Genomic DNA, 12,596 nt, shown 5'->3' with positions numbered 1-12,596 from the left:
ATGCTGAATTCTCTGGCAGCTGCTCTATTCCCATGTTCTGGACCTGAAAACAGGGTTTGATCTTTGGTTTCTATAATACTGGACTTATTTTTCTACAAAGGTTTGAACTTTGAGAGTTTAAACAAGAGAGAAAAGTGTGAAAATGTTCATGCCTGTCTGAGAAAAGTGCATAGAGTGTGTAGTGAGGGGTTTCACAGCCGTAAAACATCTATAATAATTGTAAAAAATAAAGTTGGCTACTTCGTGGATTTCACCTATTTTTAGAATGTAACCCCCGCGATAAACGAGGGACTGCTGTACTTATAAATGTTAGAAGTATACTTAACATTTATATACTTATACTTACTAGGAAAGCTTACTGACCATTAAAGCATCAAATAAAAAGTATAGACCCAGAAAGAACTATGCCCATATCTCTTCTGCTTCCTGAACTCCACAAAGGATGTCATCACTACTCATTGTCCATAACTGGGTGTAAAACAGCAACAATCGAACGTATTGGCCTTTCACTGTGTGGTCTTGTTTAGCTGCTCTCTCTGATGTGAAGTGTTGAAAGGAAGGTGGACAATGATGTCATCATTGAATTTTACAGCATTGGAAAGTGGAAGTGATGTAAAAGAATAGTCTGACAGCCAAACACGTGGGAAAGCAGACAGATGAGTGAAGAAAGTGAACATGATTTGCTGATATACAAAATTCAATTATGCTTTTTGCCAACTGGACTCTGATGGCCCCTCACAGCAGAATGAAATCCAAGCAGTGATAGAAATTACAGCAGAAGAAAAGAAACAGCAGTCTTGCTGTTGTAGGAAGTTCCTTCCTGTTAAAGAACAGATGTATGTTAGCAGCAGCATCGCAGAGGCACACGGTCAGACATAACATGAATAAACATGCATCATGATGAGTTAGAAAACTTAGGGAGGGCTCTGGATAGCAAAGGCATAAAGCAAAGCAGAGCCTGAGCCTGCAGTACAGCTCAGGGGCCACTTCAGGGCAGGAGAGAGCAGAGTCTAAGATAAGGCAGATACAGAGCCTGTGATAAGGCAAGGTGTAGGCGAAGGACAGGACATGAGAAAGCCTGCATTACAGCTCAAGGATGCTGATGGATTCCTGACTGAACATAATCTTTACACTAGATTAGCATAGTGCAGATTAGCAATTGGAGTTTAAAAAGAAGTCAAGGAATCAATTTATAGACCAAAATGTATTCAGACTTTTCACTCATCAAAGTAGCCACAGGATATAACAGCTGGACACATCTGTAGTCGTGGCTCATCATCAAAACACTCCACAAATCCTGCCAGTGATTCACTTCCTTATAAACCATTGAATCAGGTACTTTCCATAGTGATTCCCAGTGTATTACACAGAAATAAGTTTTCTATTTTTTCATTTGGCTTTTGCTTTGCTCCTGATAAATTGTTTTCAAATATTGTGTATCCAAACTGTGGACATTCCCTTTTTAAGCTTTTGTGAAACAATAAAGGTAAAAACCTGCGTATTATTATTATTACATTATTATGAGGCCACACATAAAAAACAACACATGCAGAAGAAAAACATTGACAATCAATACAATCAATATGCACATTAAGAGACACAACACTCAAAACACAGACAGACAGCACAGCAGATACAGACTGCATGGCTACAGTTTGATTTTATGTACACTGCCAAACGTTTTAGGACGCCCCATTTTTTCCAGTTTTTTATTGAAAATTATGCAGTTTAGTGTCTCATTAAGTTTTGTTTCCTTGTGCTTATTAGTTTTTTCTAAACACTGTATAATTTCCTGTTTTAGGATTTGTGTCTAGTTATAGAGGATCATATTAGTTCTCTTTAGTGTTGTAGTGTTCCTGAGACCTGAACCTCCTGAACCTCCTGAGACCTGAACTCTTTCATGGCATGCTTTTCTAATTTCTCTTCACTACTTGGGCTGACTGGGGCCTGATGAATGTAAAAACAAAACATTACCTGATTTTTGTTTCTGAGAAAAATGAGATCCACATATGAGGACATTTGCTGTAAATTTTGATAGAGCAGTGGCAGCATAACGTCCTCGTAAGTGGATATCAGGCCCTTGTAGAGCACAATGTAGTACTTTGGTCCTTCCCAATGAATCATTCAACTCAGCAAAATGAGCAGAAAAAGCCAAGAACTCCAAAACTTGGGCGGAGTTTGATCCTTCTTCATGTCTCTGCTGGAATTTCCAATGGTGGACGTCTTGTGAACTGCTCGTTCCCAGAAGACGAAGCGAACGACACAGAACGTCTCCAGAAATTCCCAGTTTATGCTCTGATCTTAAAAGACGCTGATATCTACCCAGACCACATTATCCTCTCCATCACCGAACGTTCAGCTAATTTACGGTATTTAAGTTCAGCTTTTAATTTTATGCTATTTTACTTCAGTTGGATTTGTCTTTAGCAAATTCTCACAAGAGCACTCATCTTAGCACAATCCCTTTTAAAGCAGTTAAAGCAATACGTTTTCTTTAAAACTCTGTGTTAGTTAATCACAGTTTACTCAATGCAGTCGTCGTTTTACTAAAGTCAGAGGTCAGAGTGTCCTGTGCATCGCCTCGCAGCATCACAACTCTCAAGTTTCAGTTAGGCCTGTCTTTAGAATCGTTATTACATTTTTGCATTGCTCAACTTAAACACAATTATATCTACCTGAGTATATTCTGATTGGCACTAAGTATAGTAAACTGTCAGCAAAACCACATGTGAATCATAATCGTGTTTAACCATTACAACATTTAAAACTACTGACAGGTTGGTTGCACAGTTCTGATCTTCTTACTCCCAGAGATGAATATAAAGGTCAGTCATCGATCATGTCCACACCTCAAAATCCAAACATTTTTACTACTCAAATTACATTTGATTATATCCTTGATTAACAATAAAGAATAAAGTTACTATTAGCAAAAGCACACACAGACAAGAGTGCTTTAACACTTTATAAATCACATATAACACTCGATGGTGAGTCTTATATGATCCACGAGTGTTTGTTGCCTCCATCATGATGGTGTTTTTCTCCTGCTCTGCATCAGGTTTTTAAAGATGACAGATATTTAGTTTGGCTCGTTCAAAGTGGAGATGAGCTCTTTTGTCCAGGAGCGTCTGAGAAAAATAACAATCTTGGCTGATTACAGTTATTTTTTAAAGCCACTACATAATCATAACAATTACACGACTCCCCCCTTACTGAACGGTGTTGCTGATAAGTCTCCGTTTTCTCCTTTTGTTAGCTGTTGAATTTTAAAGTTTAGCTGAACAGTTCTGTAAAACAAAAATGCATTCATGTGTTATATGTCATTTTTTATTCATCATATAATTATAAACAGATAAAACACTGACACACCTGTGCTGTTACATGTTGCTACAGCAGACTCCTGTGAAGAAGGCGCCTCCTGTGACTCATAAAGCCAGTGATTTGCACTCTTTCACTAAAGTTCTGAATCTTTCTTTCAGCAGCGCCGACAGGAAGTGACCTGCCATATGTGCCACAGAGAGCATCTGCATCCCTCCAGATGGAGACTCTGCATCATGCACCTTCTTCTCATTCACTTCTATTCATCTCCTCATTTCCCTGAGCACTCATATGACGTCCATGGCCCCTCCCTGCGCATAATCCCGTCTCTCCGTTCTCTCCAGCTGATCCTTTCTCTGCTGCTAAACACACGTCCGGGTTTACGCACACATATGGTTTACACACACACACACCCAGACACACACGCACACACATACGCACACCCACACACACACACACACACGTGGATCACGTCAAGCTTTTAGCCAAGCCTTCTCAGCTCTTACGCGCAGACACACCCTCACACACGTCGCTCGCCCCCACACCTCCCCTTCCGTCTCAGTCAGTGTGCAGCGGCAGCAGCGGAGGGTGGAGGACGTGCTGAACACAGCCACGGAGGCTTCTGGCGCACAGCCGAGCCGTCATGAGCCGCTCAGCGGAAGTGGACGCCGCTGCGGAGGAGGAGGGGGCTGAATAGAAGAGAGAGAGAGACTGTGTTCTAATTAAATGTCTCACGCTCTCCGTGTGCATCATGCTGTATTTCCAGCTGGTGATCATGGCCGGGACCGTCATGTTGGCCTACTACTTCGAATACACCGACACCTTCACCGTGCACGTGCAGGGCTTCTTCTGCTACGACACCACGTACACCAAACCGTACCTGGGGCCGGAGGACAGCAGCGCCGTCCCACCCGTGCTGCTGTACGCCGCGGTGGCCGGGCTGCCCACGCTGCTGGTGAGTGCACACCTGACCTGGCCGCATCAAGCCTCACTGACACTGATTGTGCTGTCACACTGTCGACGGCTGGCTGCTGCTGTGCTGCTGTAGCTGTACGCTGGAGTCATGCAGTGCAGGATGAAATGCATCAGTGCCGTTTGTTTCTCTGTGGCTGGAGCAGAATAAGAGCCTTTAGAAAGTCACTCTAGCTTATGGGACTTTCAAGATAATCAAGGATTATTAGAATATACACTAATGAGATCTGCCCACTAACGCACACTGATCAGTCTGATTCAGTATTCGTAGTATTCACAGAACGAGATGTAACAAGTTTTTGGTGTTTTCAGCTTCCATGTAGCATGCACCGTCTACAGCTTCATCTTTAGTGCAAATTATAACACAAAATGTGAAAGAAGCGGTTCCCCAAATCATAAAATGCAGCATTTGAGTCATTGTTTTCCATCACTCCAGACTGAAGATTCTTTCATGTTTATTACATCTCATCATAGAATGAATGACCATCGGGCCACCTTTTCTCAGCGTGGGTATTTTATTTATTTACAAATTTAAATGGTGTTATTAATTAGAAGAAAGAAAGCAAACAAAACATTGAACATCATGAAGGTTAGAAATGTTATAACACTCACACCAAGGACAAACGCTCAGTGTTGTGTGTGGACCCGACTTTGATGTTTATGGTGCCGATTTTTTTATCTTATCGTTGCTACTTTTGACTGTTTCAGCCACGTCTGCTGGGATGTCTGAAATAAGCAAAAGCTAAAGCGTAATAAAGAAGCTGAAGTGAGAAATCCCTGTGGAGTCAACAGACTCAAATATAGCAGTTGCTGCAGTTCCTCTCTACCCGCATCACAACCATCAGTGTGATGAACTCTTATCAGCTTATAGCGTTATGTTAGTGTACCTCTTTGGCTGCTGCATGCTCAGCTAGATTGACACTGTAACTCTGTAGTGTACTGACCGCTGATGCTGGAACTGAGGTTGGTAAAAAAAAAGACAAACAAGCTCACCCTGTGAATAACATAGTAAATATAAATAGTTATTTGTTATCTTATGTGCAGAACTTTGTGATTCTGTGTAGAAAGGTGCTATATAAATGAAATTGCATTTATTATTATTATTTATTTATAGTTTACACAGTCATTTTATCTGTCTTTGAATTACAGACTGGTGTAGCTTTAAGACTAATCTGCTTGATGTTCACTGAGATACAGTATATAACAACATCATAGATGATTATCCCTGTCAGAACTCAGTCAGAAAGTTAAAAGGTGACAATTTTGCGGGTTTATTAAACCTGGGAATCATCTGGGAGAGAAGGAGATGATACATACTTCACTCTTTGATGCTCTCACGTCTCAGATGCAGCTCCTGCAGCTTCCTGCTTGATCTTAACCTTTCCTTAGTATCTGACTCACAGTACACTCTACCGTGCTTCCTGGCTAATGTCCAACGGCTCTCTCATCAGCTTTTCCAATTACAAGCCGACTGTGCACTGAAGTTCAAATGCAAGCCTGAGCAGTGCAGTGCAGCTTGAATGTTAAGTGCAGTTATTACTGCTGCAGTCGCTGACAGTGCAGGCTGAGCTTACATAGCTCGATACACGCAGGACTGTCTGCAAGCCCCGAACTCTGCTTCAGCTGCTAGCCTACACACACACACACACACACACGCACGCACACACACACACACACACACACACACACACACACACACACACACGCACACACAGACACACACACACACACACACACACGCACACACAGACACACACACACGCACACACGCACACACACACACACACACAGACACACACACGCACACACGCACACACAGACACACACACACACACACACAGACACACGCACACACACACACACGCACACACAGACACACACACGCACACACAGACGCACACACGCACACACGCACACAAAATGTTTAAAAGGAGTCTGTGATTTTCTGCTATAAAATGTGTGTGTATACAGTGGGGCAAAAAAGTATTTAGTCAGCCACCGATTGTGCAAGTTCCCCCACCTAAAATGATGACAGAGGTCAGTAATTTGCACCAGAGGTACACTTCAACTGTGAGAGACAGAATGTGAAAAAAAAATCCATGAATCCACATGGTAGGATTTATTCGTAAATCAGGGTGGAAAATAAGTATTTGGTCAATAACAAAAATACAACTCAATACTTTGTAACATAACCTTTGTTGGCAATAACAGAGGTCAAACGTTTACTATAGGTCTTTACCAGGTTTGCACACACAGTAGCTGGTATTTTGGCCCATTCCTCCATGCAGATCTTCTCGAGAGCAGTGATGTTTTGGGGCTGTCGCCGAGCAACACGGACTTTCAACTCCCGCCACAGATTTTCTATGGGGTTGAGGTCTGGAGACTGGCTAGGCCACTCCAGGACTTTCAAATGCTTCTTACGGAGCCACTCCTTTGTTGCCCGGGCGGTGTGTTTTGGATCATTGTCATGTTGGAAGACCCAGCCTCGTTTCATCTTCAAAGTTCTCACTGATGGAAGGAGGTTTTGGCTCAAAATCTCACGATACATGGCCCCATTCATTCTGTCCTTAACACGGATCAGTCGTCCTGTCCCCTTGGCAGAAAAACAGCCCCATAGCATGATGTTTCCACCCCCATGCTTCACAGTAGGTATGGTGTTCTTGGGATGCAACTCAGTATTCTTCTTCCTCCAAACACGACGAGTTGAGTTTATACCAAAAAGTTCTACTTTGGTTTCATCTGACCACATGACATTCTCCCAATCCTCTGCTGTATCATCCATGTGCTCTCTGGCAAACTTCAGACGGGCCTGGACATGCACTGGCTTCAGCAGCGGAACACGTCTGGCACTGCGGGATTTGATTCCCTGCCGTTGTAGTGTGTTACTGATGGTGACCTTTGTTACTTTGGTCCCAGCTCTCTGCAGGTCATTCACCAGGTCCCCCCGTGTGGTTCTGGGATCTTTGCTCACCGTTCTCATGATCATTTTGACCCCACGGGATGAGATCTTGCGTGGAGCCCCAGATCCAGGGAGATTATCAGTGGTCTTGTATGTCTTCCATTTTCTGATGATTGCTCCCACAGTTGATTTTTTCACACCAAGCTGCTTGCCTATTGTAGATTCACTCTTCCCAGTCTGGTGCAGGTCTACAATACTTTTCCTGGTGTCCTTCGAAAGCTCTTTGGTCTTGGCCATGGCGGAGTTTGGAGTCTGACTGTTTGAGGCTGTGGACAGGTGTCTTTTATACAGATGATGAGTTCAAACAGGTGCCATTCATACAGGTAACGAGTGGGGGACAGAAAAGCTTCTTACAGAAGACGTTACAGGTCTGTGAGAGCCAGAGATTTTCCTTGTTTGAGGTGACCAAATACTTATTTGCCACCCTGATTTACAAATAAATTCTTTACAAATCCTACCATGTGGATTCATGGATTTTTTTTTCACATTCTGTCTCTCACAGTTGAAGTGTACCTCTGGTGCAAATTACTGACCTCTGTCATCATTTTAAGTGGGGGAACTTGCACAATCGGTGGCTGACTAAATACTTTTTTGCCCCACTGTATGGATAGGGATTTGTCCTGGTGTGTGGGACTCTAGCATCAGGTTTAAAAAAACACCCAGCACGCCCCTGTGGGCGGTTTATCCTTCAAGCTCGGGTCCTCTACCAGAGGCCTGGGAGCTTGAGGGTCCTGCGCAGTATCTTAGCTGTTCCCAGGACTGCGCTCTTCTGGACAGAGATCTCCGATGTTATTCCCGGGATCTGCTGGAGCCACTCGCCTAGCTTGGGAGTCACCGCACCTAGTGCTCCGATTACCACGGGGACCACCGTTACCTTCACCCTCCACATCCTCTCGAGCTCTTCTCTGAGCCCTTGGTATTTCTCCAGCTTCTCGTGTTCCTTCTTCCTGATATTGCTGTCATTCGGAACCGCTACATCGATCACTACGGCCGTCTTCTTCTGTTTGTCTACCACCACTATGTCCGGTTGGTTAGCCACCACCATTTTGTCCGTCTGTATCTGGAAGTCCCACAGGATCTTAGCTCGGTCATTCTCCACCACCCTTGGGGGCATCTCCCATTTTGACCTCGGGACTTCCAGGTTATACTCGGCACAGATGTTCCTGTACACTATGCCGGCCACTTGGTTGTGGCGTTCCATGTATGCCTTGCCTGCTAGCATCTTGCACCCTGCTGTTATGTGCTGGATTGTCTCTGGGGCATCTTTACACAGCCTGCACCTGGGGTCTTGCCTGGTGTGATAGACCCCAGCCTCTATGGATCTTGTACTCAGAGCTTGTTCTTGTGCTGCCATGATTAGTGCCTCTGTGCTGTCTTTCAGTCCAGCTTTGTCCAGCCACTGGTAGGATTTCTGGATATCAGCCACCTCCTCTATCTGCCGGTGGTACATACCGTGCAGGGGCCTGTCCTTCCATGATGGTTCCTCGTCTCCCTCCTCTTTCTTGGGTTTCTGCTGCCTGAGGTATTCACTGAGCACTCGGTCAGTTGGGGCCATCTTCCCAATGTATTCTTGGATGTTCGTTGTCTCATCCTGGACTGTGGTGCTGACACTCACCAGTCCCCGGCCCCCTTCCTTCCGCTTAGCGTACAGCCTCAGGGTGCTGGACTTGGGGTGAAACCCTCCATGCATGGTAAGGAGCTTTCTTGTCTTTATGTCAGTGGCTTCTATCTTCTCCTTTGGCCAGCCTATTACCCCAGCAGGGTACCTGATCACGGGCAGGGCGTACGTGTTGATGGCCCGGATCTTGTTCTTACCATTCAGCTGACTCCTCAGGACTTGCCTGACCCTCTGCAGGTACTTGGTGGTTGCAGCTTTTCTAGCGGCCTCTTCATGGTTCCCATTCGCCTGTGGGATCCCCAAGTACTTGTAACTGTCCTCTATGTCTGCAATGTTGCCTTCTGGTAGTTCAATCCCCTCAGTTCTGACTACCTTCCCTCTCTTTGTTACCATCCGGCTACACTTCTCCAGTCCGAACGACATTCCAATGTCATTGCTGTATAGCCTGGTAGTGTGGATCAGTGAATCGATGTCTCGTTCACTCTTGGCATACAGCTCGATGTCATCCATGTACAGGAGGTGGCTGACAACTGCTCCGTTCCGTAGTCGGTATCCGTAGCCAGTCTTGTTAATGATCTCACTGAGGGGGTTCAGGCCTATGCAGAACAGCAGTGGGGACAGAGCATCTCCTTGGTAGATCCCGCACTTGATGGTGACTTGTGCTATGGGCTTGGAGTTGGCCTCTAGTGTTGTACGCCACATCCCCATTGAGTTCCTGATGAAGGCTCTTAGGGTCCCATTGATCTTGTACAATTCTAGGCATTCCAGTATCCAGCTGTGGGGCATTGAGTCATAGGCCTTCTTGTAATCAATCCAGGCAGTGCACAGGTTGGTCAGTCTGGTCTTGCAGTCTCGGCTGATTGTTCTGTCTACCAGTAGCTGGTGTTTTGCGCCTCTGGTATTCTTGCCAATTCCTTTCTGTGTCCCGCTCATGTATTGACCCATGTGCCTGTTCATCTTAGCCGATATGATGCCTGACAGGAGCTTCCATGTAGTACTGAGGCAGGTTATTGGTCGGTAGTTGGAGGGGACCGGTCCCTTCTTGGGGTCCTTGGGGATCAGGACCGTCCGGCCTTCAGTTAGCCATTCCGGGTGTCTCTCGTTAACTAGCAGCTGGTTCATTTGTGCTGCCAGACGCTCGTGGAGTGCAGTCAGCTTCTTCAGCCAGTAGGCGTGAACCATGTCGGGCCCTGGTGCTGTCCAACTCTTCATACTGGAGACCCTTTCTTGGATATCTGCCACTGTGATGGTTACTGGACCCTGTTCAGGGAGGTCGCTGTGGTCTGCCCTCAGATCCTCTAGCCACTGAGCATTGCCGTTATGGGTTGCATCCTTCTCCCATATGCTCTTCCAGTATTGCTCCGTCTCCAGCCTTGGTGGTGCTGTTCTCTTATTGTTCCCTTGCCACTGAGAGTACACCTTTGCTGGTTCTGTGGAGAACAGCTGGTTTATTCTCCTGCCTTCTATCTCTCTGGTGTACCTCCTCAAGCGGCTGGCCAAGGCTGTGAGTCTTTGCTTGGCAGTTTCCAAGGCCTCAGGTATGGACAGCTTGCTGTATTTCTTAGGCACCTTATTTGTCGCACCTTTCTGCAACTCCGTTAGTTGGCTAACCTCCCTCCGTGCTACTTTGATCTTGCCCTCTAGCCTCCTTCTCCATGGAGGGTACTGCCCCTTGTATTGACTCATGTGCCTGTTCATCTTAGCTGCTATGATGCCTGACAGGAGCTTCCAAGTGGTGCTGAGGCAGGTTATTGGTCGGTAGTAGGTAATTGGAGGGGACGGGTCCCTTCTACGGGTCCTTGAGGATCAGGACTGTCCGGCCTTCAGTTAGCCATTCTGGGTGTCTCTCGTCAAGTAGCAGCTGGTTCATTTGTGCTGCCAGTTGCCCTTGGAGGTGGCCAAAGCTGTGAGTTTTTGTTTGACAGTTTCCAAGGCTTCAGGTATGGACAGGTTCCTGTACTTCTTAGGCACCGTCTTTGTTGCACCTTTCTGCAGCTCCGATGGTTGTCTAGACTCCTTCCTGCTGCCTTGATCTTAGCCTCTAGTCTCCTTCTCCATGGAGGATACTCCTCTTCGTGGCTGTTTGTTCATCTTGTAGCCAAGCATCTCACTGACCACGGCTGCCGTAGGGTAGATCAGCTGATTAGTCTCAGTAACGGTCGCAGTAGGTATTGTCTGTAGTGTTTCATTCACATCCTCTACTAGATCTTCAGAGGGTACTTCATGTAATCTTGGTAATGGAGGGTGCAGGTTTCAAGCTTCATCATGATTCTGTTTTTCAGGTCAATTTTTCTCATACTCAACGACCCTTCTTCCATCGCACTTGGGGCTTGGTACCCAATCTCAGGTGGGGGTGATGATATCTCCCCCTAACCTGTCGTCCTGGCTCCCCCTTGCTGTAGCATTTGTGTTGCAACTCGTCAGTCTCTAGCTGTGAGAGCAGTTCCTTCTTCTGAATGTCTGGATGGAGGTATCAAAGACTCCATAGGTCCCACATCCTATTCATGTAACCCCTTCCCCTGGGGTTACTTGTGAGTAGCATTCCAACAACGCCCTGTTTTCATCTCTTGCCCACTTATGCATCTCCATCTTGTTCCAGTAGCCCACTTCTCATTCTTCTTAGCACTGGGACCAGGCATGTGTTCTCTCTCTGGAGGTGCAGGCTCAGGTTGTATAGGCGTAGGAGTGCTCCACACAGCTGGCTAGCACAGGCCGTCGTCGGGTCCTGCTGCTTTCCCCTCTCTGAGCCTGTCTAGCTCTCTTCTCATTTACGTGGATGTAATGTGCAGGCCAGTCTGGGTGATGGAGATGAAAAAGAAAAGGAAAAAAAAGCAACAGAAACATCAAAGACACTAAAGAACGTTACAAAGACAGAGAACTGCTACAGCAGGCTGCCACTAGAAGGAGCCATCTGTAAACCATCTTTATTTATTTATGAATTTCATTCTGTTTGGTGTCTCTAACAAGAAAAAATCTTTTCAGAAACGTATTGCATAAGTGTAGTTTTCACTCAGAGGAAGGAAACCGGTAATGTTTTTCTATATGAAGGCATTCAACTAATTGATTTTCCTCTACTTGATGCAGATAAATACTATTAATGGGTTCACAGTACATAAGGACAAGCAGATTTGTGTAATGTTAAACTTGTGTGGATGAAGATGCTTCCTCTCAAAATGCACCAGAGGAAAAACAGTCAAACAGACTGGAACCTGTTGATTGTGTCAGGCATCAGAAGAAAAAAAGAAAAGCCTCTTTGACAGATCACATGGTATTTGCAACAGCTCAGGTTGTTTATTATGACATTTCCTTTTGTGTTACTTCTCCAGAAGAGAGTAACACAAAAGGAATTTCTGGCCAGGGGAACAGAAAGAAGACAAGGCAAGGCAAGTTTATTTGTATAGCACAATTCAACAACAAGGTGATTCAAAGTGCTTTACAGAGACATTAGAAATAAAAACAAATAAAAAGCATGATTTAAAATTGATTAAAACAAGCAAACAAACAAACTAATTAACAAACAAACAAAACAGTATATAAAATCAAAACAGATAAAATCAGAACAATAGATAAAATCAGTAGTTAAATGTAAGTTTTGAAATTTAAGCTTAAAAGTGTGGATTTGGTGCTTTATTCAAATGCAGCTGAGAATAGGTGAGTCTTCAACCTGGGTTTAAATAAACTTAGTGTTTCAGCTGATCTGAGGCTTTCTGGGAGTTTGTTCCAGAT

General features: G+C 45.0%; 1 protein-coding gene across 3 annotated transcripts in view; it reads left to right on the top strand.

The window, feature by feature from the left end:
- plppr5b (phospholipid phosphatase related 5b) overlaps positions 1 to 12,596 on the top strand; it is a 126,200-nt gene that overhangs the window by 8,928 nt on the left and 104,676 nt on the right. For 2 of the 3 annotated variants that reach the window (XM_085362579.1, XM_085362578.1), the window contains exon 3: positions 4,088 to 4,276. In XM_085362579.1, coding sequence (XP_085218705.1) covers positions 4,088 to 4,276 — 189 coding nt within the window. Of the gene's footprint in view, positions 1 to 3,284; positions 4,277 to 12,596 lie in introns of those variants that run through there. The other variant, XM_085362580.1, reaches the window with a different exon arrangement.

This window comes from Diplotaxodon limnothrissa, linkage group LG9 (genome assembly GCF_057381915.1).
Source record: "Diplotaxodon limnothrissa isolate DT_005_m linkage group LG9, D_limnothrissa_male_GT1.1, whole genome shotgun sequence".
In the NCBI taxonomy this organism is placed as follows: Eukaryota; Metazoa; Chordata; class Actinopteri; order Cichliformes; family Cichlidae; genus Diplotaxodon; species Diplotaxodon limnothrissa.
This window is presented reverse-complemented; position numbering and strand designations above follow the sequence as displayed.